A 27239-nucleotide genomic window follows, 5' to 3' on the forward strand; every position below is an offset into this window, starting at 1 on the left:
GCTACATGCAATATGCCAGCAAATTTGGAAAACTCGGCAGTGGCCACAGGACTGGAAAAGGTCAGTTTTCATTCCAATCCCAAAGAAAGGCAATGCCAAAGAATGCTCAAACTACCGCACAATTGCACTCATCTCACATGCTAGTAAAGTAACGCTCAAAATTCTCCAAGCCAGGCTTCAGCAATACGTGAACCGTGAACTTCCAGATGTTCAAGCTGGTTTTAGAAAAGGCAGAGGAACCAGAGATCAAATTGCCAACATCCGCTGGATCATCGGAAAAGCAAGAGAGTTCCAGAAAACCATCTATTTCTGCTTTATTGACTATGCCAAAGCCTTTGACTGTGTGGATCACAATAAACTGTGGAAAATTTTGAAAGAGATGGGAATACCAGACCAGCTAACCTGCCTCCTGAGAAATCTGTATGCAGGTCAAGAAGCAACAGTTAGAACTGGACATGGAATAACAGACTGGTTCCAAATAGGAAAAGGAGTACGTCAAGGCTGTATATTGTCACCCTGTTTATTCAATTTACATGCAGAGTACATCATGAGAAATGCTGGATTGGATGAAGCAGAAGCTGGAATCAGGATTTCTGAGAGAAATATCAATCACCTCAGATATGCAGATGACACCACCCTTATGGCAGAAAGTGAAGAAGAACTAAAGAGCCTCTTGATGAAAGTGAAAGAGGAGAGTGAAAAAGTTGGCTTAAAGCTCAACATTCAGAAAACGAAGATCATGGCATCTGGTCCCATCACTTTGTGGGCAATAGATGGGGTAACAGTGAAAAACAGAGTCAGACTTTATTTTGGGGGGGCTCCAAAATCACTGCAGATGGTGACTGTAGCCATGAAATTTAAAGATGCTTACTCCTTGGAAGAAAAGTTATGACCAACCTAGGTAGCATATTAAAAAGCAGAGACATTACTTTGCCAACAAAGGTCCGTCTAGTCAAGGCTATAGTTTTTCCAGTAGTCTTGTATGGATGTGAGAGTTGGACTATAAAGAAAGCTGAGTCCCGAAGAATTGATGCTTTTGAACTGTGGTGTTGGAGAAAACTCTTAAGAGTCCCTTGGACTGCAAGCAGATCCAACCAGTCCATTCTGAAGGAGATCAGCCCTGGGATTTCCTTGGAAGGAATGATGCTAAAGCTGAAACTCCAATACTTTGGCCACCTCATGCGAAGAGTTGACTCATTGGAAAAGACTCTGATGCTGGGAGGAATTAGGGGCAGGAGGAGAAGGGGACGACAGAGAATGAGATGGCTGGATGGCATCACGGACTCGATGGACATGAGTCTGAGTGAACTCTGGGAGTTGGTGATGGACAGGGAGGCCTGGCATGCTCCGATTCATGGGGTCACAGAGTCGGACACGACTGAGCAACTGAACTGAACTGATATAGTCCAGTGAGCTTTCCTAATGTTCTAATCCATTGGTTAAAATAACACTGTTTGGAATATATTGTTCTACATTCCATGAGAATTCAGCATTTCTAAATAATTAAACATTGCTAATTTTGTTGTTGCTTTAGGGTTATTTGAAAACTGCAAAAAAGAACCTTGTGAATGGGCTACATGCGGTTAAAACAATTTTCATTTTAAATGAACCATTTGTAAAAATGTGAAAGTCAAGGCAGCAACTTAGGTATTTCAAACTGGTGGTCCAAGGCCTAATTTAAGAACAAGCCTGTACCGGTTTTCCATTGAGAAATATGTAAAACTAAATTTAAAACATAAATATAAAAAATAGTTTTAAGAGGAGAATTAGTACTAACCTGCTAGGTAGTAACCTACTAGGTAGCAGCAGGTTAGTAGCATTGGTAGTAACCTACTAAGACATTACAAGTGTGATTTTGAGAATATTTAAAATTTGGGGGTCACTCAATTTTTCAAATATAAGCCTCATATTTTCCCACCTACTAGGAAGGTGGCCTCTCACTTAATCTTTTAAGGACTTTTCAAAGAGTTGTTCATTCATTGATTCATGTCTGACTCTTTGCAATCCCATGGAGTATAGCACAATAGGCTTTCCAATCCTTCACTATCTCCTGGAGTTTGCTCAAACTCATGTCCATTGAGTCGGTGATGCCATCCAGCCATCTCATCCTCTGTTGTCCTCTTCTCCTCCTGCCTTCAATCTTGCCCAGCATCAGGGTCTTTTCAAATGAGTCAGTTCTTCACATCAGATGGCCAAAGTATTAGAGCTTCAGCTTCAATCCTTTCAATGAATATTCAGGATTGACTTCCTTCAGGATTGACTTGTTTGATCTCCTTTCTGTTCAAGGAACTCTCAAGAGTCTTCTCTAGCACCACAGTTTGAAAGCATCAGTTCTTCAGCACTCAGCCTTCTTCACGCTCCAACACTCATAACCATACATGAGTACTGGTAAAACCATAGCTTTGACTATACAGAGTTTTTTTGGCAAAGTGATGTCTCTGCTTTTTAATACTCTGTCTAGGTTTGTCATAGCTTTTCTTTCAAGGAGCAAGCATCTTTTAATTTCATGACTGAAGTCACTGTCCTCAATGATTTTGGAGTACCAAAAAATAAAATCTCTAACTGTTTCCATTGTTTCCCCATCTACTTGCCATGAAGTGATAGGACCAGATGCCATGATCTGAGTTTCCTGAATGTTGAGTTTCAAGCCAACTTTTTCATTCTCCTCTTTCACCTTCATCAAGATGCTCTTTAGTTCCTCTTCACTTTCTACCATTAGGGTGGTGTCATCTGCATATCCGAGATTATTGATTTCTCCAGGCAATCTCCCAGCAATCTTCCAGCCTGTGATTCATCCAGCCCAGCATTTTGCACAATGTACTCTGGATATAAGTTAAATAAGCAGGGTGACAATACAGAGCATTGATTTACCCCTTGCCTAATTTTGAACCAGTCCATTGTTCCATGTCTGTTTCTATGCTTCTTGACCTGCACACAGGTTTCTCAGGAGGCAGGGAAGGTGGTCTGGTATTCCCGTCTCTTGAAGAATTTTTCACTGTTTGTTGTGATCCACACAGAGAAGGGCTTTATTTTAGCATGATCAATGAAGCAAATGTTTTCCTGGAATTCCTTTGCTTTCTCTATGAGCCAGTGAATGTTGGCAATTTGAGCTCTGGTTACTCTACCTTTGCTAAATCCAGCTTATACATCTGGATGTTCTCAGTTCACGTACTGCTGAAACCTAGCTTGAAGTATTTTGAGCATAACTTTACTAGCACATGAAATGAGCACAGTTGTGCAGTAGTCTTTGGCTTTGCCCTTCTTTGGGACTGGAATGAAAACTGACCTTTTCCAGTCCTGTGGCCACTGCTAAGTTTTCCAAATTTGCTGACATAGGTAAAGATGGTCAAAAATAAAGTCCTGAGGAGGTAATGTACAACATGTTGATTTTTTTTTTTTAAAGAGGTTACACTGAAAATATACTAAAATGGACAGTATGTTGGGTCATAATTGAAGCCTCGCTTCAAAGGACCAGAATCATTCACTTTGCTATTGGTTACAGTGCATTATACTAGAAATCAATAATAAAAAGGTAATCAGATCATCTATACCTGCTTGGAAATTATGGAACATACTTCTAAATAACATGTGTCAAGATAGAAACCACAATTAAAAAATAAATATTTTTACTCAATTATATAGGTACATATTAAAATTTGTGGATGCTGCAAAAGGAAAAGGAAATTTTATAGATGTGAATGCACTTCAGAACATAAGAATGCCTGAAAATATGTAGACTAATCTTCCATCTCAAAAAAAACTGAGCAAAAGAAGAGGAACTCAAACTCAAAGGAAACACAAGCAAAACAAAAAGGGATGCACAGAGAAAACAAACATACAGTGGGAGATAATTAACAAAGCACAAGAATGGCTCTTTGAAATACATTCTTGTCAAACGCAAATAAAATAGTCACCAAAATAGACCACGTGCTGAGTCATCAAATGAGTATCTGTAAATTTAAAATTGAAATTTCACAAAATATCAAATTAGAAATCAACAACAAACATAACAAAAATTTACAGATATTTGGAAATAAAAAATAACCCATGAGTCAAGGAATAAGTCAAGTGAGAATGAAAATATTTAAACTAAAAGATAATAGAAGGATAACATAATAAAATCCACAAAAGAAAATACACATATAAAATTGTATGAAGGAAAACACAGAGCTCTGAGACAAATTTATTTATTTGTTTTTTAAATTTATTTGGCTGTGCCAGTTCTTAGTCACAGCATGCAAACTCTTACTTGTGGCATGTGGGTTCTAGTTCCCTGACCAGAGATCAAACCCAGGTCCGCTGCAGTGAGAGACTGGACCACTGGAGTCCAGTGGAGTCTTAGCCACTGGACCATCAGGGATGTCCTGAAATGAGAAATTTAAAAGTCAGGGATCTGTTTCCACATTAATCAGATAGAAAAAAGAAAAAATTCAAACCAAAACAGTAGAAGAAAGGAAAGAGTAACACTAAGAGAGTGAAAAATAATAAAAATATAATAGCAAAATAGGGAAAATGAACAAAATAAAAAATGTTCCTCTAGAAATACTAGTAAACTTGACAAATCTCTAGCAAGCTGTTGGGAAAGTAGCTGGATGCCCTATGAGTCCTCACGTGTCAAATTTTCTCTGCTTGATGACTTTGGTCACCCTCCTGAACCTTCTCTTAGGCCCATCTGTGCACTCGCTTGAGAATGTGCCAATTCGACCAAAAATCCACCACCATGTCCTGTGACTGTCCTCAATTTCTGATCCATTTCCTCATCCTCCATCATCCTCCAGGTGATGTCTGATCTCTGACGATACAATAAACCTGGATCTACAGGCGTTTCATAAAATCTGGAAAATGGAACAAATGTTTTGTCAATGCAGAGTGGAGAGCTGTTGCCCTGGAATACAGAACGTACCAGAGAACAGTCCCTCTAGTGACAGAATCTAACAGAAAACCAGCCAGCAAAGGGGAAATGTGTTTTGCAGAATCACAGCCCAAGCATCCCCAAAGTGCAACACACAAGTGGGACCTATGAGATTCGTATCATATATTTTTATGCTAAACTCACATATGAGTTTTCCGATTGTATGAGTTTTCCTATTGTATGAGTTTTCCTATTCTAGGTTACCCTACTGAAAAGATTTTTAAAACTGTTATTTCCAAACTTTATTACATGGGTAACATTATGTCTTTATATATTTTCTGTGAAGTAAATTGAATAGAATTATTTCATATGTCTTCTAACTATTCTTTTACTCCCTTGGGCTTCAGATCTGAGCATCTAGACCTGTCTCAATTACTGAGAACTTAGGGATTTTCTGCTTATCCCTTTACACCATGATTCTCAGGGTTTCTTCTACACCCTAATTTATCATACCATTTTTTATGACTTTTAAAACCAACTAAAATATATTAGGTGAACATCAAGCTACTCTCACATCTGTCGATGAATTATAGTAAATAATATTTATGACCTAGAAACATGACCCTTGCACTTCTAAATTTCTCCAATGAACTGGACTGTTCATATCAGACTCCCACTTAAAGTTGCTTTATAGAAGACTAGTTAACAATAAATTCTACATTTATACTATCTCTATGGGGATGTAATGGACATAATATAACATGGGATTAATATTTAGACATGCCAAAACACTAAGATTTAAAATTCAATCAAGCTTCCATTTGATCTAATTTTATAACCACTTAACTAAACAGTATTTTAAACACTTAACTAAGGGAAGTAATTGAGAATTACTTTATGTAAGGGAACAAAGACTCCTGGCTGTTTCCAGACCTTTGGAATGAATTTTTTATTTTAAGGTTCAACTAACCCTAAGGATGGATCACTTTTATTTTCAAAGTTTTCAAATACATGCAGAAATCCACTGGTCAAGGGACAATAATTCGTAATCATAAACAGAGAATGCGTTGGGTCCAGGAAATCACCTGAGGGAACAAACTTTTGGAGAATATCAGTGTATGTTTTCCAAAGAAGGGGTAGCAAATGGAAGTCTTTGGACCATGAAATGTCCCTGTGATTCTTGAGAATGTTTAGCACTCTGGTTGTGAAATAGTAGAACTATGTTCAAGCCAGCTCTGCTTTCAGGTGGGAGAGATGCTCCTAAATTGAGAACATCTTCATGCCATTTCTACTGGGCTCTATTTCTAAAGATGATGGACAATGTACTTTATCAATTTAAGCTGTATTAAAAACTCCTGAAGCTTCCTGAAGATTCAGAAAGTCTGCCAGTCAGGAACCTTTTTCAAAGATCTGGATCAGGAATCATCCTCTGAGGATCATTTGCTTCTGATCCTAGGATTCTTCAGGTTCTCACAGGGCAGGTTTGGGCTCTGGATTCCTCGGCCAATCCAAGTTAAACTTCATCCTTCCTTGATGATCTCATATTTCAGATCTCTGTCACAGCAGGCCTTTCTGAAGTGCCTCCTTTAGAAAAGGCGCCTGTGGATCCTCTTCTAAAGTCACATGTGATCTTGATTTCAATATAGTTTTCATCTGTTTCTCTGCCTCCCTCTCTCTCCATGTCTGTCATTTGTACTGATTTGTACTGTGCCCTTTCGTCTCTCTCTGTATCTCTAGATTCCCTCACTGAAGTCCCCATAAGTCATACACTGGTCCCTGTATAGAGCAGAGGGGCATGAAAATATTTGTGTCTCTCCAGATTGGTCTCTCATGCACCAGCAGACACCTTTAACTTACTGATTTCCTGAGACACCTTCACTCTATCCCTCAGTTATCACCAAAAGCCTTGTAATATTCAGTGAACCTTTCCCAAAGACAACTCTAGGAAACATTTGGTAAGATTTCACTTAATAAGTAAAGATTTTCAGAATCTGATAGGGAATCAGAATCAAGAAAGTAAATAAACCCACAGACAAGGTTCCTAACAGATCTCATCACATCCATCAAAGCCAGCCCCGGGTGGGCTTGAACCCCCAACCTTTCAGTTAAGGGCCAAAGGCGCTAACTGATTGCACCACAGAGCCAGACACTGTGGAGTTTCTTTTCCAAGGATGTTATTTTTTCAGTTTAAACTGTATATAACATTTTAGAAATGTATCTTTTGCTGGGTAATATAGATATCATTCTTAGTAGAGAAAAAGCGGAGTGTCAATTAAGTGGGCACTGGGAGGCAGAACTGTTGTTTACCTAAACATAAGCTTAATCTAAGGAAAGACATCCAGACAGAACTTATTCTTATTTCAGTGAGAGAGTTTTCGCTAATAATTCAATTGATGGAAGCCCCTCAAAGGATTCCATAGACACGAAGATACATTAAATGGGAAAGACACCAGTAAGAGCAATGAAGATGGGTAAATAATTTAGAAGAAAATCTGTTAAGTTTTCCAATAGAAAGTTGGAAAAGTTGAGGGGAAACAAATGACCATCACGAAAGCCAACCCTAGCAAGTTGTTCCTTGAAAAGAACTCAGGCGAGGGCTTCCTTTAGGTGAGTAGTTTGGGCACTTTCACATTTAGTTAAGTGAAAGCCATAACTCTGGTCTCCATTGTCTTATTATTTCATATTAACTAGCGCTTCATTATGAATTTCTGTCCTGAATGTTCAAATGGGTGCCACAGTATCAATAAAATGGACCTAAAAGTGAACAGCATTTTTCATTAGGTTGTCATTCTCTCTCTCTCTCTCTCTCTATATATATATATATATATATACACACACACACTATATAGTATATAAATATATAAAAGTATATTTTAAATATAGACCCTTAACTCAATCACACACACTTGCTCATGGGTGGGATGAGTGGGCAGGAACTGACAAGAGTCCCAGTTATCCTCAGGTCCCTTGAGACGTTCTGGGTCACTGCCTGGTCTTTGCCCTGGAAGCCACCACCCATTGAAGCCCTCACCCACTGAAGCCCTTCTATACCAGATGTGCTTCTCAAACACATTTTCTATTCCTTCCCTCCCCTTTTATCCTTCCCCTGTGGTTTCCAGGGTAATTCCAACCACGCCCTCCCCTATCCTGCAGTATTCTGGGACACAACTGGTGTTTGTGCCTGCGCCAGGCTCCTTTGTAAGTTCTTCTGCATCCTCCTGAGTTGATTTCACGCCTGAGAGGGGAAGCTGAGGAAAGGGAAAGCCAAAACACTTTACATTGCTGTTCACGGAAGCTTAGTTCAAGTCTCAGGGGTATTCCGCATTTTAACATATTAAAAAAAATAGAGCCTAGAAAAGCAAACACTTTAACCGGTTTCTTTCCATTTCATTCTCCCTGGCTGAGTTTATTACTCAGATCACTTTGTGTGTGAAGAAAGAAATGGCAACCCACTCCAGTATTCTCACCTGGAGAATCCCAGGACAGAGGAGCCTGGTGGGCTGCTGTCTATGGGATCGCAGAGTTGGACTTAGCAGCAGCAGCAGCAGCAGCAGCTTTGTATGGGTGTGGGAATGGTGGACACATTTACCAAAAAGAAAGAAAATTACCGCTTCTGCTGGGAATTGGAGGTGGGACTCCCTCTTAAAGGCTGGGAAATCTAAGTAACACAGATCTCCCTCTGCTGAGGATAGGGTCACATCAAATAAACCCATCTAAGTTGAAAGCATCTGGAATTCGAAAATGCATTTAATATACCTAACCTACTGAACAGCATAATGTAGCCTGGTGGTGGTGGTGTAGTTGCCAAGTCTATCAGACTAGGCTCCTCGGTCCATGGGATTCTTCAGCCAAGAATACTGGAGTGAGTTGCCATTTCCTTTTCCAAGGGGATCTTCCTGACCCAGGAATCGAACTGGGGTCTCCTGCATTGCAGGCAGATGATTTACCAATTCTACCCTAAATGTGCTCACAACACTTTCATTAGTTGAGCAAAATCTAACCTAAACCCTATTTCATAACTGTGTTGATTATCTCATATTATTTATTGAATAGTATACTGAGAGTGAAAAGTAATCATTTACCCTTATGATTGAATGGCTGCCCAGCTCCAGGAAAGTATCACACCACTTATCACTAGCACTAGCCATGGAAAAGATCAAAATTCAAAACTGGAAGTAGTTTCTACTGAATGCGCACCACCTTTGCACTGATATTGAAAAATTAACCACTGAACCATTTTAAGTCGGGGACCACAAGCAATGCACTGAAACATTAACTCTCTTAGGGAAACAGCACATTCCTGAGGCTTAGACAAAGGGTTTTCCCCCCTTCAACTCTACAGTATTATGTTACAAGACTACTTCCAGAGATATGAAGAACAATGGAAAAGTAAACTGAGGAAGAGTGCTTTGTGACTTTTGGACATTTTCAGAAATTTCACATGCCTGGACACACCTATCTAGAGCCCTCCTACTCTCTTAAGCAGGATCCCATTCCTCATTTTACCAATTTATCATTTTCTGCAAATGCAGGGTCCTAGCTTCTTGGATGGTGTGTAACTAAGTTGATTCAAAGAATTCATTGCAACAATAGGTTCATAACTTAGTCTAATAGTCTAATCATATAGGGGATGGTTGAGCACTAAATCACCCAGTTTGCAACACTTGGCATTAGATTAATCCATTCATATTTGCAGTAACTCTTCACTATATGTCACATGATGTACATGCAATAAACATTTACCACATACACCTAGGCAAAGCAACTGGGGAAGATGCTGGTAATAAAAAACATTAAGGAGCAACTTGTGTCATATATGAGCCTAATTTTAATGATGGAAATGTGGAGATGATATGATTTTGTATGCTTGTGTATTAAACAAGTTAACTCATATAAAAAACTTAAGCATTGGTCAAATGGAGACAGAACTGGAAGTATAAAAAAGGTATTTTCCTTTCAAAGGGCTTAGAAGTGAGGGAATCACAATTATAGTTACTGGGAAATTCATTTCCTTCCACTCATTATTTTCATTTTTTCACTCCACTTGTGACTTACCCACCCATAGGTGTGAGCTCTACATGCAGAACTGTTTAAACTTGAGACTGAAACGCTGACTTTGAATATCCTACATATAACATCAATCTGGAAACACAAGTTCATTCATTCAAAAAATTAAGCCCTACATGTGTTTTACTGTTAGTAACTTTAGTTTCTTCATCTTGGTATTCTCTATGTATGAGAAACGACAACAGATACTCAGAACTTTGAATAAATGAATATGACAGCTTGTCAGAGTCTGAAACTGGATCTTCATGATTCACGTGGAAGACATCATGAAGAGTCCACATGGAATAGGCCCACATGAAATGAACACAGATGTTTCTGTGTGCTGAGTTTTGAGGATTGTGAAAAATGTTACACCCAACAGATCATAATTCATTTCTCTCCTCCCAAATAAACTTCACTTATCAAATTGAGATCTTAACAAAACTTGGTTATTTAGAGCCAAAGTAGGTGAATCCACTTGACCCAAAGAACACAATGATAATTATATTGATGACAGTTAAGCAGAAAGAACAAAAAGAACTTAAGACAATAAAGGGCGCAAGCGAAACTCAAATGACTTACTATTATTGCTCTAACACTTCCTGTAAGTTTAAAAGCCAGAGTTTTACTCTATTATGAGGCTGTGTGTAGATTTTTTCAGTTTTTTGTTGACGTCTCAGTTTTCAGTTCCCCTCAGTGGCTTACACGCATTCTATCACCTTCAGAGCTGCTTTGTATGTTGTGAACATTCCCTTGTCTAAGCGTAGATAAAATGTATAAATGCACCAGAAGGACATCATGTGTGCACAACTACCTCCTAAGCTTTGCCCACCTTTACAACGGTCTGAACCCAACACGTCATCTATGGAGTTTTGTTTGCAATTACAGGAGTATATCAGGCTCTTTCAGACTTTGGTTCACTTCTTAGGATGTTACTTACTTTCCCAGATAGAATCAATCAGGCCTTCCCATGGCTTCACTCTACCTCTTATATACATCTGGCATGATGCCCATAGTACTTCTATACATTTATTTCTTAAACATCTGTCTTTTTTAGCAGTCTATAAGACTTACACCAAGGGCCATGTGTCCTCATATAGTGACTTAGTAAATGTTGAATTAAATAAGTGTTAACAACAAGGCCTAAGAAACTGATTAGATAGGTAAATGTTGAATTCGGTAAGTGTTAACAGCATGGCCTAAGAAACTGATTAGATGGAAAACTATCCAGGTTAAAACAGAGGGAGGTATCCTGTGTCCAGGAGACGGATCAAAGGTGGGTGAATTCTGTCCAACACACAGAAGTTGGAACTTATCCAATGACCATCTCCACCCCCCCACGCCATAAACTACAAAGGCATGTTTAAAAATATATATTTACATATATCTTTTTCTATTCTATAAATATATTTTGAAGGTGACTCCCAAGCCACTCTAGCCCATTAACCCCTGTCCCTATTAATCTTTTCTAAATAAAAAGGATGTTGCTGCTGCCCAATAATGTGGTTGGTAAACAGCTGTCTGGACTAGCCATTATCACTCTAATTCAAGGTAAAGGCCGTTCCTAGGGCCAGAAAGAAGGACTTTTAAAGGGTCCCAGGGGGCAGAAGGCAGGAAGCCAAGAACTGAACAAGGTAAAACAGACATGAGCAGACTAGCATAATTATGCTAGTAAGAACTAAGTGCCTCAGCCAGGCATGTACAGGAGCTGGGAGGAGGAAGACGAGAGGCCTTGTTACAAAACTTTTGAGGAACTCACCAGACTCCTGGTTTGAGAAACACAATAGAATGTCCGCCTGGGTAGTCATTATAAGGTAGAAGGGACGCTGGGCTGGGCTAGGAGGTGGAAGGGGCCTCTCTGACCCTCAAGAGTTCCTGACCGATGAGGAGTCCCCCCTGTTCTCTGAGGGTGTAGGGGCTCCAAAGATCTTGGCAAGAAGCCCTCGGTTGGAGCGGGCCTGGTCCTGAGCGTTAGCCAGGCGAGCTCGTTCACGTCCCCCTGGCCGAGCTGCCTTCCGGGCCCTTAGCTCCTGCTCAGTAGGACGCTGGGCAAAGGCCCAGGAACCATTCGGGCGGGTAGAGTCCCCATCAGCCGCAAGAAAACGCTGTCCGCGCTCCACACTTCGAAGATAGAAGTCAGTCTCACGCTTGGCCTGGGCAACCTCAGCCCTCAGACGCTGCCTGCGCACCTGGCGCTCAAAAGCAAGATGCTCGCTGAGGTGAGACCAGGTAAAACGGTGCAGGTACTGTGGACAGGAAAACAAGAAAAGATCTGAGTAGGGCAGATCAGAGATGGGGAGTTGATGGAAGGGATGGGCGCCAAAAAGATGACAGGGGTGCCTGGGCTGTGGCCACGAAGGCGAGAGGGTGAATGGTGCGGCAGACAAGCCAATCTCCTCACCTTGAGGTTCCACAGGTCATAACGGAAGGGGCTGCGCCTGCGAGAGCCCATGGGTGTGTTGTGAAGACTGGCCGCCACACGCTTGGCTACTCGCTTGTCCCGGAACTCCACCCAGCCCTCCGTGTAGTCCTTGCTGTACTTGGACCGCTTTTTCCCTCCGGCGGTGGAGGCAGCTGCTGCCTTCTTCTTGCGCCTCACGAACCCGTCTGGAGTTCAAGACAAAGTAGTGGTCAAAGAGGTCCATACAGCATCCACTCAACAGCACCTCCCACTCACCAATTCTCCAGACCTCCCTGCAGGCCAGGATCCCACCTTGTCTTTACCCAGAGGTGGCTAACTGCATAGTCCACACTTTACCCCTCAACTAAACTCAACCTTTTCCTCAAATGTTAATTCTTTTATCATTACATCTGCCCTAATCGTTCTATTCAAAACCTGCACAGGCCCCCAACCCCAATTAGTGACTGACTGAATGGGAGTTGGGCGGGGCCTATTATATACTGTCTCTGGACCTCGACATGACAGAGATACGTTCAGTTTTGTGGAAAAGTCACTGAGATTTTAATTCAGGCAGTACTCATTTAACAAACTTGTAAATTCGCCTCAAGAAAGTAGGGTGGGAGGAGCCGAGATTAGAATCCAAAAATTAGCGAAGAATTTAGGCTCAGCTAGGTATACAAAGCTACCCACACTCCGTTTCAGCCTTCTAAGAAACGTGCGCGTCACCTACTTACCAAAGAAAACAGACACAGGTCCCCGGCTCCGTCAGCGCCTCCAAGCTCAGCTGAGGCAACAAAACACGCACTGTGTATTCAGTGCCAACGAGTACCACCCCTCTTCCCTCACCATCAAGGCCTGAGCACTTACCCTCAGCCTGGAAAAAAACACGCCCGACCTCCCCGTAGGCGCTGAGAAGGTTCCGTACGTGTAAAGGCCTAAAGCGGGGCGGGATGTGGCCCAGGTACACAATGCCCGGCACTACCCGTTTCTTGCTGCCACCAGCCGCCTCTTCAGATTCCTCCTGTTCCTCCTCTGCCTCCCGTTTCTGGTCACTCCCTTCCAGAGGCCCCGGCTCCGCGGCGCCCGGCTCCAAACCCTCTACTTCCATGCTCGCCGATACGTAAGACAGTGCAGCCGTAAAGCGCCGCGCCTCTGACGCACTCGTGTGCGACAGCCTGCTTTGGGTGGGCGGGGCCGGCTCGAGTGACGTCAAACGAAAAGAAAGGATTGTGCCCGAAAGTGCAGGAACTAGCGGAGAGGGCGGAAGTTGGCCCTGGGTCAGCCCCGAGATACAAAGCTTGAGAGCCTTTGACTTCCGAGCTGAAGAGACAAAGGCGAGGTAGACCATCAGGTATAATTTACCCTAGAGAATTCCGTGGTGAAATGCAAAAGGAGGGGGATGAGGCATGCTCTTCCGGAAATTTTGGAGAACTGTTTTGGAAGTGAGGGGAGGTTTCTGTGTATTCTAGCGGTCAGAGTAACATTTACCCGAAGGACTCGCGTGAGACTCCAGTTGGGGGATGGCTCAACTTTTGAAGTTTACTGAAATTTCAGTTTTTTCATTAGTTAAGTTTGAGTGTTAACTAATCATTATATCTGTAGTGCCCAACGAAGGAACAAATGTAGCAGTCAAATAATCATACCAATGGAAAGCTGATCGTGACCATCTGGCCCGTAGGGAGGGTACATTTTAGGGCTCCTGTATTGTTGGCCTAATGTTCCCATGGGCAAAGGCCAGACCTAAAGTACATCTTCCTACCCACCCTGGGGCTAGCCATGGCCACAGATTGGTCCTGCATAACCAATGAGTACTGTTTGGGGCAATCCACCTGATTCCAGGGTTGACTCCCTAGTCTGTCCCAGGCCATTGGGTGGATTGATTGGGATCATAAGTACCTTTATAGGTCTTATAGCACTGTTCTGTCTGTAGAAAACCCATTGGCTTCAAGTCCTTTTTTGTCTATTATCTGGTTATTATATCCAGTAGTGTGTACATCCTGTTCCCAGCAAATGTCAGCTATCACAACAAGTTGTCCCTTTTCTGGAGTAATCCGCATACATTCATTTCATATCTGGTACAATTGGTCAAAATACCTGTTTTTTTTTTTTTTTTGGACTGTTTGGACTTATTAGCTGTCACATAATATTGATAAGCATTTTCTGAGCTAAGAATACAATTAAAATGTATCCCACGGCCTTTTGTCAGATCATCAGACTTTTTATCGAACCAATGGGTAGTGGCTGCTGTAATGACAGTTTCCACACTCAACTTTTGTTGTTTCATCTGAAGAAAATAGTCACATAAACTAGGCATGTCACCCCTTCATAGAGGTGACACCCACCATGGGAGTCCATCCATGACAGACATGGGCATAGCTCCGCCTACCCAGCAGTTAGATCTATTATGGAAGTCCGCGTAGGAATGTGCCCATGAGATGGAAATGTTGTCTTGTGCTGAAATTAGGGTTAGTCCCAGGATACCAGAAAGTCTACGTAGTAGGAGTCGATTGTGGAGCTTCATATTTTCTTTTTAAGATGATGTTGGTTTCACGGAGATCAGCGAGGTCCTTTTGTATAGTCCACCCGGCGTCCTCCAGGTCTGTGTGGTATGTCCTCTTCACCCTCGTGTGATGGATCCAGGGAGTAACACCTGCAACTTTAACTGCCGTGGGTATAGTTAGTACAGCAGTATATGGACCGTTCCAGTGTGGGGCCAAGGAGTCATGCTTCCAATCCTTGACCCACACTTCATCACTGGGCACAAATTCATGAATCTGCTCCCCAAGGGGGAATGACACCCATTCTTGGACAAACTTAGTTACCTGGTTTATCACTTTACCTAATTTTTCCATCCTCTGTGAAATCCCATTCCCCTCTTACCTGGCAAATTTGCCAACACCTGTCTTACTATGGGAGGGGGTCTTCCATAGACAATTTCATAAGGAGAATAACCATGGAAACACAGGGTCATTCTTTATTTGAGCAAGGCCACCGGAAGTAAGTCCATGAACAGTCAGTCTTTATGATCCATTTTGAAAGTGTATCTTTTAGGGTTTGGTTGGTTCTTTCCACCATTCTGGAACTCTGGGGCCTATATGCTGTATGTAATTTCCATTTGACATTTAGAGGTTTACATAAAAAAAATAAAAAAAGAGGTTTACATAGTTGTTGAATTAAATCGGCTACAAAAGCAGGGCCATTGTCTGATCCTGTACTGGTTGGGAACCAGAATCTGGGGATTATTTCTCGACTCAGACAATGAGGCACTTCATTTGCTTTTTCAGTTCAGGTGGGGAATGCCTCCACCTAACCTGAAAAGATACATACCATGACTCGTAAATAATGATAATACCAGTAGGGTTTCATTTCAGTAAAGTCCACTTCTAAATGTTCAAAGGGCAGAGTACCCTTTAATTGTATTCCCAGAGATTTCTGCTTATGTCTGGGGGCAGCATTGACCTGTGAGCAAGCAGAACAGTTCTTGGATTCCATTTCACACAAGGAAGAAAGCCGTGGTATTAAAAAATATTTCCGAATTAATTCTTCCATTTGTCACATCCCAAGTGGGTAGCCTGGGCTACCTAAGACCCTGATGAAGAGGCCAATATCTCAGGAACTAGCAACCTGCCATCCAGCAGTCCCCACCAGCCCTTTTCATTCTTGGTGGCCCTTTCTGTTTCAGCCAGCTGGTCTTGGGCCGGGGTATACTGTGGAAGAGTTGAAGTTAACTCGGGCATTCTCAAGAGCACAAAAGCCTTAACAATCCCACCCCAGTGCCTCCAAATTCTTCAGCGGCTTATTTTGTGGCTCCATCTGCCTGTTGGTTTCCCCGTGCCTGCAGGGTGCCCTCTTTTTGGTGAGCCCAGCAATATATTACTGCTACTTTTTCAGGTTCCCATACAGCATCTAGTAGGGTCAAGATTTCTTCCTTGTTTTTAAAGTCTTTTCCGTTAGCTGTTAAGAGCCCTCTCTCCTCGTATAGGGCCCCACATACATTGCAAAGTAGCAAAAGCATACCTGGAGTCAGTGTAAACGTTGGTCATCTTACCTTTTGAAAACTGGAAGGCCCGAATGAGAGCCCATAATTCAGTCCGTTGAGAAGACCAGTGAGATGGCAGAGAACCAGCCTCGACGATGCTCTTTTCTGTGACTACTGCATACCCCGACTCCCATTGTCCTTGTTTCACTAGGCTGGTGCCATCAGTGTATAGGACCCAATGTGGGTCCGGGATTGGCTAGTCTCTCAGGTCAGATCTGCTAGCATAAACTTCCAGGATTTATTCACAATTATGTGAGGGTCCGCCTTCCCCCATAGGACGGAGTGTAGCTGCATTTAAGGCCTGACAGAGCTCAATAGTAACATGAGGGTTCTCACATAAAAGTCGCTGACATTGGGTAATCTGCTACATTGACAACCATTTGTGGGGATCCCCTCATAGGAGAACACTGACCTCCTTTACAATTAAGGAGAACCTTTACAATTAAGTTTTGGCCCAGTTAGCTTGTTTGCTTCTCGGACCAGTAAGGCAACCATGGCAATCGCCCGAAAGCACCCGGGCCATCTAATGGCAATGTTGTCCAGCTGTTTTGAGAGATAGGCTATTGGTCTATCCCGTGTCCCCATGGCCTGGGCTAATACCCCCATAGCCACTTTGTCTTTTTCAGTCACATAAAGAGTGAATGGTTTAGTAAGTTCTTGTAGACCCAATGCAGGTGCCAATGTAATTGCCAATTTTAACTTTTCAAAGGCCTGTTGCTGCCTCTCAGCCCAATTTAGTAAATCCCCTTCTGGCCCTGTTAGGAGTTCATACAAGGGCTAGGCCATCTGAGAGTATCCTGGGATCAAAATTCTACAAAACCCAGTGGCTCCCCAAAATTCTGGGACCTATGCAGGTTTTTGGTCGTGGGATTCTCAGGATTACTGCATTCCTGGATTGGTCCAACAGTCTTTTGCCCCCTCTCAGGACAAACCCCAAATATCTTACCTCCATCTTGTAGATCTGTGCCTTTTTCCTCAAAACTCGGTAGCCCGCCTCCATCAACAGTTCTAGCAAAGCCTTAGTTCCTTCCCAGCAGTGTTCTTTATTCTCTGCAGCCAACAGCAGGTCATCCACGTATTGTAGCAGCCAGTATCTAAACCTTCCTGGCTGGAATGAGTCCAGATCGGAAGCCAAGGCTTCCCCGAGAATGATCAGGGAATTCTTAAATCCTTGCGGGAGGCAAGTCCAAGTGAGCTGTTGTTTGGTGCTCCCTGTGGGATCTTCCCATTCAAAGACAAAAATGGGTTCAGATACCGGAGCAATATGGATATAAAAGAATGTGTCTTTTAGATACAGGCAAGTATAGATCTTAGCACTCGGTGGGAGGAGGCTGAGTAAGGTATATAGGTTAGCAGCAGTGGAGTGTAGAGTTACCGCTGCTTGATTGACCAGTCTGAGGTACTGTACAGGCCTGTAGTCCTGTCCCCTTTCCTTCTTAACTGGCAGGATTGGTGTGTTCCAGGCTGACTGGCATTCAATCATGATGCCCGCCTGCTGTAACCTATTTATATGTGGCAGGATACCAACTCAGGCCTCCAGTGCTAGCGGGTACTGACATTTCCTGACTGGTATGGCACCAGGTTTGAGTTCTCTTACCACGGGAGCTTGATGTTTGGCAAGCCCAGGCAGGGGCGGGGTGGGGGTGTATCTTTCGCCCAAACCTCAGGGAATTGTTGGATCAGCTCTCTCTTTGGATTGTTTAACCCATCTGGCTTCCCTTCCAAAGGATCATGCAATCTTCATTCATCTTGAGGGGTTACCAAAAGGGAGAGTAAACAGCTGGTCGAGAGCGGGTCTTTCTTGGAGAGAAAGGTCACTTGTGCACCCAATTTAGATGACAAGTCTCCACAAAGAGGTACTGGGCATTAAGGAATATACAGGAATTCATAAGTCACTTGATGCCCCCCCCACCCCAATCTGGCATTTTGGGGGTAGACAGAATAGTCTAATCAGCTTTTCCCTGGTTACTCCTGCAGCAATGGCCTTCTCTGGGGGGGTCACCGGTTCGGTCACCACTAACATTTCTGCTCCAGTATTCACCATAAAGTCAATAATTTGGTTCTCCACTTTTAGTTTTACCATGGGCTCTTGGGGACCTTGTGTCTTTGAGCCCCGGCACCCCTATTCAGCCTCCAGTTCAGCCAGCCCTAAAACAATCAATGCCAGTTATTTTTCCCAGCTGTTCTGAAGGCATTCATTTTTCCAGTGGCTGAAGCCCCGGCATGGGCACATTGATTTGGTTGCAGGGCGATCCTGGGCTTCCTTGTAGGAGGCTTGCCAGGAGACCAAGGCTGATTTAGAGGGGGTGGAGGTATTGAGGAAGGCCCAAGGAGGGGCCTTCCCAAGGCCTCAGCCAGTAACACCATCCTCTGATCTGCTCTCTTGTTTTCTTCTCTCCGTTTTTTCTCAGCCTTCTTTTTTGCCTCCACGTCTCTGTTTTTGAACACTTTATTAGCAATCTCAATTATTTGTGTGCTGGTCATGGCTAATACTCTGCCTACCTTTTGGAGCTTGCGTCTGATATCAGGGTAGGCTTGAGATACGAAGGCTGTATTTATCACAATTTGAGACCAAGCTGCCTCTGGATCTATTGGTGTATAAAGTCTATAGGTCTTGCATAGTCTTTCATATAACTCAGTAGGTGTTTCAGTTTCCTTTTGGACTACTTCGGTTGGTTTTGCCATATTTATAGACTTACGGCAGCCCTCTTGAGACCTTGTAAAAATAGCCGTCCTATATCTCTCAAGGTGGCCCCTTCCTGCCTCTGTGTTATAGTCCCAATCGGGCCTTTCATCAGGGTTGGCTAGTTCTGCCCACCGCTGTGGGTTTACGGTACACTCGGGGGCCACTTCTTGTAGCCATTTTCTAGCCTCAGTATGGATCCTGTGTCTTTTTTCAGTGCTGAAGAGGGAAACTAGCAGCTGGATTATGTCCTCCCACGTAAGATGGTAGGTTCGAAAAATAGTCTCCATCAGCCTGATCATGCCTTGGGTTTCTGCCAGTTTAGTAGGTCCACAGAGGAAAATGGTTGGTAATAGTAGGCTCGGGGAGGCTGGTGGTAGTGTGTGTCTGCTCCCTGAACCGGAGCTGTTGCACCCTGTTGTAGCTCTCTGTGAGGCATTTGTTTACCCCGGCTCTTTGGCGGAGCGCAGCCTCTGTCGAATTCCTGTGTCTCCTTCCCCCTTTCCGTCAGTACTCACCGGGAGAGGCTGATACTTTTTAGGAGGTTCGGCTGAGGCTGAGTCCTGTGGACGTTGACTAGAGGTTCCTACCGCCGGGATCGGAGCCTGCCGAAATGGCGGTTCTACGATCTCCGGGGGAGTTGGCCCAGGAGCAGCTGGTGGAGCCCCAGCAGGCCCTGGATCGGTGGTCATTAAGGCGGCCTCCGGTCCTGGTGAGCATTAGGTGGCCGGCGCGTCATCCAGTATGGGAGAGAGGGCAAATCGCTCCCGTCCGGATCCTGCAGAATTTCTTTTTTGTCATCAATCGATTTTTGTGCCATTAATGTTTTCCCTCTCTCTTTTTGAATGCAGAGTCTTGCCCAAGGGGGAGGATCTCGAGCCAACCACAGCCAAGAATCAGTATATGGGTATTGATCCGGCTGCCCCGGCGTTCCGGTGACTACCGCAGACCGCTTTTATTGTTTTTAAGTCCATGGTGCCCTCTGGTGGCCATCCTACTCCCATAGAGGGCCGTTCAACCTCACAGAATATGCGGAATCGGTTAGGCGTCATGTTCACCCCATAATCTTCTTCAAATTCCTTCTTAAAATTCTTAATCATGCACTCCAATACAGTTGCCTTAGATTCACTTCCTCCCATCTAGCTTACATTCTCGGACCTTCTTCTTCCTTCCCTTTTCGTTCTGTCCACGAAGTTCTCGGTATCCTAAGTACTTCTTGATATTTCTACTCAATGAAACACATATTGCCATTCTGCCTCCTTCTTAATTGGGGTGAGGAGAGCCTTCCTGCTAGAAGGGGAATTGGCGAGTCTTCATCTGCAGGTCCGCAGTGCCGAACCAGAACACCAAGTGGTCCAAGATTATTTTCTCCTCTCACTTTGAAAGTCCGTTCTGCCTTGGTGGGCTTGATTGGGTGCGGATGAAAACATAGATGGATTAAATATCCCACGTCCCAGACGGTCTCGGGAAAGGTCAAATTGTTTTCACTCGCGTATCTTCCTTCTTTAAGCCTGACAACCCTGAGGGGATGAATTCCACAGCAGATGGGACACCTCCTCGGGGAGGGCAGAATATAAGCACACAAAGACCAAGTTTCTTCTTCCCAAAGCCCTCTCGCAATCGCCTGGTAATAATTTACCCCAAGACGATGCGGACACCACCTCCTTTATGACTTTGACGGTCAGTGTGTCCCCTCCATGGGGTCGCTAAGAGTCGGACACGACTAAGCGACTTCACTTTCACTTTTCACTTTCATGCATTGGAGAAGAAAATGGCAATCTACTCCAGTGTTCTTGCCTGAAGAATCCCAGGGACAGAGGAGCCTGGTGGGCTTCCGTCTACGGGGTCGCACAGAGTCGGACACGACTGACGCGACTTAGCAGCAGCAGCAGAAGCAATGTGTCCCCTATTCCCTCCCAGGGGGTTGATCAGGCCCCCTCTTCCACCCCGCAGGGTGGGAATCTCCTTACGTGAGCGCTTAACTCCCCTGCCCCAGTCCACTACCCACTAACGTGAAAGATCCCGGCGTGGGGAAGTGGAATCTTTACAGAAGGACGAGGCGCCTTAACCCCGTCTAGAAGATCAGAGCCGCGAAGCGTCGGAGTAGCCCCAAATGGGACTTGTCTCTCACAGTGAGGAGTTTCCCGGCCAACGCATGAAATGTAGCCAAAAGCTCCGGGAAACAAACTCACTCAGAAGGATAGCGTGAATAGTGGATTGCAGTTTATTACACTCGCGGTCAGAGGCAGAGTTTCCTCTTTAGCCAGGGACCCCGACCGAGTTTTGTGACAATCTATTGTGCCCAAAGTGTATGGGCCCAAGCTCACATACCCAAACTGGCTCTGGACAACCTTAGTAAGAGATACAATCAGGTTTTAGCCATAAATTCACATTCTAAAGCCCACATCAATAAATATTATTAAGATTACAGATAGTGATTGATTAGATAGTGGACATTGCATTCCTTCTGGCTCGGGGAGGTCTAGGTACGGGGTCTGCCTGGTCTGGGTTTTTGTCCGCCCGGGAGGCCTGTTCGTGTGCTGGTATTTTATCTCCATGGCCTCCCAGATATACAGTCCAAAAGTTCGCCGAGGGTGTAAGATGGAGTTCCTTTTCTTTTAAAAATGGAGTCAGTCCAGTCAGAGCAACCTGCTTCTTTCCTTTTTCACCTCCATCAGCTGAACAACCCGCTAGAACGGACTCGGCCCTGGCAGTTCCCAACTATGGCGAGGCCTTGAAAGCGGTCCCTTCATCAAACTCGAGGCCGCTTTCCGGGCTCGCTCTCCTCATCTTGAGGCCGGAGGACTTGTCCGTTTGTGCGCGCTACCCGTGTCCTTAAGGAGCCAAGATTCCTCCGACCCACATCCGCCTTGGGGTCGACTGCAAGGCGCCGAGCTCTGGAATGCGTACAAATACTCGGGCCGGCTTCCTGGAAGGGGCTGTGGACGAATTTGTGGCTCAAGATTTCCCATCCCGGTGGAACCAGGGAGCCAAGAAAGCCAGAGGATGGAAGCAGTAGTAAATCTACCTACAGTCATAATCCGAGATGACAGTCGTTGCTGAACAGAACTCCAAGTATATTTTCTAAAGTTAACTCGCCACGTGCTCTTTGATGGAGTGGTTCTAAAGACTAACAAACTCTATTTCTCTAGTTCTCATATGCCTGTTTCATTCATTTATGGACGAGAACTTTCTGCCAGTTGCTTCCTACTGTTTTGGAATGGGGAGAGAAACAAAGTAGGTTTCACTTTTAGCTCTTAACACCGAAGTCTTCAAAATACTGAGCCACAAAGAGTGAAATGAGAAAACTTTTGGGGATTGACTAAAAGAATCAGGGAGGTGGGTCTTGTGCAGGAGTAGATGATGTCAGTTGCTACTGTGATGGCCACAATGGTAAATTATGCTGTGTTCTTTACCTTGGGTATATTTGAAATTGTCATTGATAGAATGTTTATTCACATAAGTCTCAACAGAGAGCTCTAAAGGGCCTTTGAACCTTTAGGAAAAATGAAAACATTGTGATAGGGTGACCTACCCCTTTGCCATAACCCCTTCTCAGTTCCTTGAAAAATCAGTTACTGGAGATTCTTTAGCGACCCAGATGAAAAAAAAAACTTTTTTGACAGCTTCCTGTGCCTACCTCAGGTTCACTTGTTTATTTATCTATATATTCCTACAAGGTCATCGTGTTTAGGGTTGCAGTGCTACTAAGTCACTTCAGTCGTGTCCGACTCTGTGCGACCCCATAGACGGCGGCCCACCAGGCTCCCCCAGCCCTGGGATTCTCCAGGCAAGAACACTGGAGTGGGCTGCCATTTCCTTCTCCAATGCATGAAAGTGAAAAGTAAAAGTGAAGTCGCTCAGTCGTGTCCGACACTCAGCGACCCCATGGACTGCAGCCTACCAGGCTCCTCCGTCCATGGGATTTTCCAGGCAAGGTTACTGGAGTGGGGCACCATTGCTTTCTCCCTTAGGCTTGCAGTGGTTTTTTGCTAAAATGAGATCTCCTCCGAGCCGGACTCGAACCAGCGACCTAAGGATGACCACGAATTAAGTTCCTACAGTCCTCCGCTCTACCAACTGAGCTATCGAAGGAGCTGTGAGGAGCTCTGTTAGAATACTTTAAATATTCTTTTATCTGAGTATTGTAATTTTGACTGTTTATTTCAAAAATAGAGGTAAACATGAAAGGTGCTAGAAATATTCTAAAATTAATATGGGTAGTAATTATAGAAGTGTATTTTAAAAATTAATTCCCTTGAACATTAGAGAGTTGTGCTTTGTTACTCCTGTTCTATCTGCTTTAGCTCCTTCTCTCTCAATCAAAAGTGAGCCATGAGTGATAAGGTTTTCCTAAATGGGTAGAAGAGGGACTTGTTTTCTTGAAGCGGAGTTACTATCCAATTCATTCATTTGAGAAGGTAAAGATCTTTGTCTATTGACCTGGTTCGGCCTGTAATTTTCAAAAACTCTCCTCCTTCGAGCCGGATTCGAACCAGCGACCTAAGGATGACCATGAATCAAGTACCTACAGTCCTCCGCTCTACCAACTGAGCTATCGAAGGATCACGTCTAAGGCCTCTTTTAGACTCCCTTTTCTAATGTCTATTTAGATGATTTCTGCTATGATAATATGCATTCCTTTTTAAAAGTATAATTAATTTAAAGCAGTCTTTTTAAAGGCTGAATAGGTCCTATGTCATGATCTGGGTAGTTGCTTTCACGGATTTAATAAATATTTAAAATCCATTGGGTTGTACATCTAGGACGTTAGGATATTGTTCTATGTATATCTTAAACAAAAATTCTACCGGCATCCCATGTCCTCCTCCCTAAGTATTATATACCTAGGGTGAGTTTCTTGCATTACGTCCGATTTCCTGCTGTCCCCCTCTAATTACCATTTCCTTTTTCCCTAGAAAAAAGTGTCTAGCTTTGCTCAATAAATGATATAATTACTGAAAACACAAACAATTAGGTTGAAGAGGATCCTTAAGTTGTGAGCAAAGAAATATCTGGTGCATTTTCATATCATTGTGATTCTCTTTCTGAAAATCTAATGGGAAATTGTGTGTGTTCATAGCTCTAATCATGAAATATAAGGAGTGTCAATTTTTTTAGTTGGATAAATAATTTGGGTGGTTCATATTATATTGAATGATTACTGTGGTGCAATTAAATTGAAACCAAAACACCTATAAAATTTAAATGCAAATATAAATAAATGTTTTTTCCAGAGAAAATGGTCAGACATTGAGGTTCAACAGAGATTGCCTTAGACTTGTGCCTAAAGCAGAAATAGACATAAATGGGAAATACACTAAATTATCTGGAGAGAAAAGGCTTTCTTTGGAAATATACTTAAGGAAAATATATTTTATAAATGTCTGTGCTTTTATACAAATTTATGCAAAACTATATTATTTCTACAAAATGATATTATTGAAAAATATTCCCAAATTTTCTGTAAATGGCAATTACCAATGCCCTCTATTTAGAAATATTGAGAGATGTAGTCAATATTGAACTCAGTAATTAAATCCCTTTCCATGAAAAATTAAGAAAATATCTAGCAACTTTCAGTGTTCCTGACCTAACAGAGAATTACCAGCTGGAGAGGCAAGATCCTAGAAAGTGAAGTTTCTCATTCATTGTCCAGTGTCCTATCCATGCTTCAGATACAAGGTGGAAAATAGCAAATATGCCAAGTGTGAAAAATTCAGCATGGTGCTGGATTCAATTGCTGCTTCAGAACTGTTGTGTCTTGGGATCCAGAAGTCTTACTGGGGTGATACTTAGAGGCACAGGAAGCTCCCAGGAAGAAAACTGAGAAGACAAGTCCACCTTGCCTCTTTCTCCTCCAGCCTGGCATTCTCCCTCTAGTTTCCTTTTTGACAAAGGAAGGGGACTACAGAGGATGAGATGGTTGGATGGCATCACCAGCTGGATGGACATGAGTTTGAGTAAGCTCAGGTGATGGACAGGGAACCTTGGTGTGCTGCAGTCCTTGGGGTCGCAGAGTCAGACATGACTGAGTGACTGAACTGAATATAGAGCCTAGTAGTAAGTCAGCAGTATAGTTTATAGAGTCCTAAGTCCTTTATCACAAGGCAGATTAAAGGATGAGTGTCTTAGTCTGCACCAGTTGCTATGACAAAATACCATAGACTGGGTGGTTTAAATAACAGAAATTAATTTTCTCACAGTTCTGGAGGCTGGGATGTCTGAAATCAAGATGACAACCATTCAGTTCCAGGTGAGAGCTCTTTTCCTGATTTGACAGAGAGAACTCTGATGTCTCCCATTATGAGGATAGTAATCCCACAGGATCAGGGCCCCATCCTAACTACTACATTAACCATAATCACTTTCTAATTCCAAATACAGTCACACTTGGATGTGGGAAGAACACAGTTCAGTCCAGAGCAGTGAGCTTAGAGTTCAGTCAATAGTTCAACAACTGGTAAAATGTCATTGTGAATTTTAAGACAGTATTCTTGATCTTCATTTTACTTCTAACGGAAGCTAAGAGGCTCAAATTTTAATACCTGATCCAATGATATTGGAAACTAGAACTCCTAGCTCATGGTTGAAATCCCCAAGTTGGTCCCAGTTCATAATCAGTCATCCCAAAGCTCAATCCATGGATCTGAATTGTGGAATTAGGCCACTTTTTTCTTTTTTTCACACCAGTTCCACATTTGCACCCCTAATATAATCATGGAAAATAAATGTTAAAAAAAAAAAAATGAGTGGAGGCCAAACTGACTTTTGTACCTGGGTAAATTCTATCCAAGGAAGAGTAAAGTGAGAACAAGTAGATGGAGACAAGGCAAGGCTGACCTTGAGCCGAGTTTTGAGATAAACGGTGGCTTTCTACATAAACTTGGAATATCTGAGTTTTGAACTCTTTTGTCTCAAATGGAGTGGGTACAGGAAGGTGGAGGACTTTTTTCCCACAGAAAGTTATTCACTTTTTTTTTTTGTCAGCCCTGATTGCAGTAAAAACGAAAAGAGAAGCACAAGCATTTAAAAGGATTAAGAGGGTTCTGGAAAGGCCTGCACAGCATGCCTACACAACATAGGAACATAGAGTCACTTTCTTGAGTAAAATGCTCCATCTTCTCCATTTCAATTTTATCACCTTGACCCAATTTCATTGAGACTAGAAAATAATATTAAGCAACAAGAACAAAAAGTTTCTAATGATGGAATTTCAGACAAAGAAGTAGTTGATGTTTAGATGTTGGAGGAGGACCTTCAAATGACTTTACTGCAAGTGATGGTCCTTGAAATGCCCAAGAGTTCTCTCTTCAGAACTAACTCTGTGCAGTACCTAGCACCTAATACAGTACTTGGTACCTGGTACTCCACAGGCCCAGAATAAAAAGTGGCATCTACTACTTTTGTTTTTGTTTTGCAGAGAATCCAGATCTAAGCATGTAACCATGATTATATTCTCTTCTCTTATTAATATTTACCTTAGAAAAATAACTTGTACACGCTTGATCCAAATTGGGACTACGAAGTCAGAATGAAGGGAGGAATTTACTGGGACGCACATCCCCTCGTGACTTTGTGTCCACCTATGGAGATTTTTTTTTAAAAGCCAGATGGAAAGCAGATCTTTGGGGACATTTGTACGAACTCTGGAGAATCTGTTTCTGGAGCTAGCAGAGTCAACCGGTGGAAAACTTAGGAGTGAGGGAATTGGAAGGAACTGTTGGGATGGCCAAAAGCCGAGTCTCATTGGTTGAGAAACTTGAATTGCCCTTCTGGATGCACCTGCAATTTCCTCCCTGTCCCCGGTTTCCGTAGATATAATTCCAGTGTGAAACTCTTGTGCAATATCGAACACAGGTACAAATGGCAGTGGCCACGAGTTCTGAATTACTTTCAGATATTAAAGCGAGAAAGGAAGACAAGTTTATCCATCTGGATGGGGAATTAGCTCAAATGGTAGAGCGCTCGCTTAGCATGCGAGAGGTAGCGGGATCGATGCCCGCATTCTCCAGCTTTATGTTCCACCTATGCTTTGGGCTTTATTCCCATGCTTCAGTAAATAATGTACACCTTGCTTAAGCATTACCACTTAAAGACACAATTCAGTAATATTGATGATCTCACCTTTGTCTTCAGTGATAGGGTAGGCAAGGTGGGATTCTTTGGGTTTTCTCTCCGTTTTTGAAGATTGTCTCTACCAGGTGAATTTACACAT

General features: G+C 43.1%; 1 protein-coding gene, 1 long non-coding RNA gene and 3 other non-coding genes across 8 annotated transcripts; 2 read left to right on the forward strand and 3 right to left on the reverse strand.

The window, feature by feature from the left end:
- Positions 1-4171: 4171 nt before the first annotated feature.
- On the reverse strand, positions 4172-15445 carry ABT1 (activator of basal transcription 1). Of its 4 annotated transcripts, none has more exons than XR_011251491.1 (5): positions 13167-15445; positions 12300-12505; positions 11658-12144; positions 4685-4835; positions 4172-4364 (listed from the first exon to the last, which is right to left on the reverse strand). XR_011251491.1 is itself a non-coding variant. In XM_069564656.1 (3 exons), exons 1-3 carry the CDS (start codon positions 13645-13647, stop codon positions 11764-11766), a joined length of 1068 nt encoding a protein of 355 aa, XP_069420757.1. In that variant the 5' UTR covers positions 13648-15445; the 3' UTR covers positions 11257-11763. The 4 variants fall into 4 exon arrangements, 1 of the variants encoding a protein (XP_069420757.1); XR_011251490.1 differs by having other exon boundaries at positions 4612-4835; XR_011251489.1 differs by having other exon boundaries at positions 4172-4835.
- LOC138426026 (uncharacterized) lies at positions 13511-20508 on the forward strand. The gene is made up of 2 exons (XR_011251492.1): positions 13511-13650; positions 19873-20508. It is a non-coding gene; the product is annotated as an uncharacterized lncRNA (long non-coding RNA).
- Positions 20509-23026: 2518 nt separating this feature from the next.
- On the reverse strand, positions 23027-23116 carry TRNAY-GUA (transfer RNA tyrosine (anticodon GUA)). Its single transcript is given in 2 exon segments — positions 23027-23062; positions 23080-23116. It is a non-coding gene; the product is annotated as a tRNA-Tyr (tRNA).
- A 380-nt stretch (positions 23117-23496) lies between these two features.
- On the reverse strand, positions 23497-23586 carry TRNAY-GUA (transfer RNA tyrosine (anticodon GUA)). Its single transcript is given in 2 exon segments — positions 23497-23532; positions 23550-23586. It is a non-coding gene; the product is annotated as a tRNA-Tyr (tRNA).
- Positions 23587-26962: 3376 nt separating this feature from the next.
- TRNAA-AGC (transfer RNA alanine (anticodon AGC)) lies at positions 26963-27035 on the forward strand. The gene has a single exon. It is a non-coding gene; the product is annotated as a tRNA-Ala (tRNA).
- The last annotated feature ends 204 nt before the right edge of the window (positions 27036-27239 follow it).

Source organism: Ovis canadensis, chromosome 20, assembly GCF_042477335.2.
Source record: "Ovis canadensis isolate MfBH-ARS-UI-01 breed Bighorn chromosome 20, ARS-UI_OviCan_v2, whole genome shotgun sequence".
Taxonomy (NCBI): Eukaryota; Metazoa; Chordata; class Mammalia; order Artiodactyla; family Bovidae; genus Ovis; species Ovis canadensis.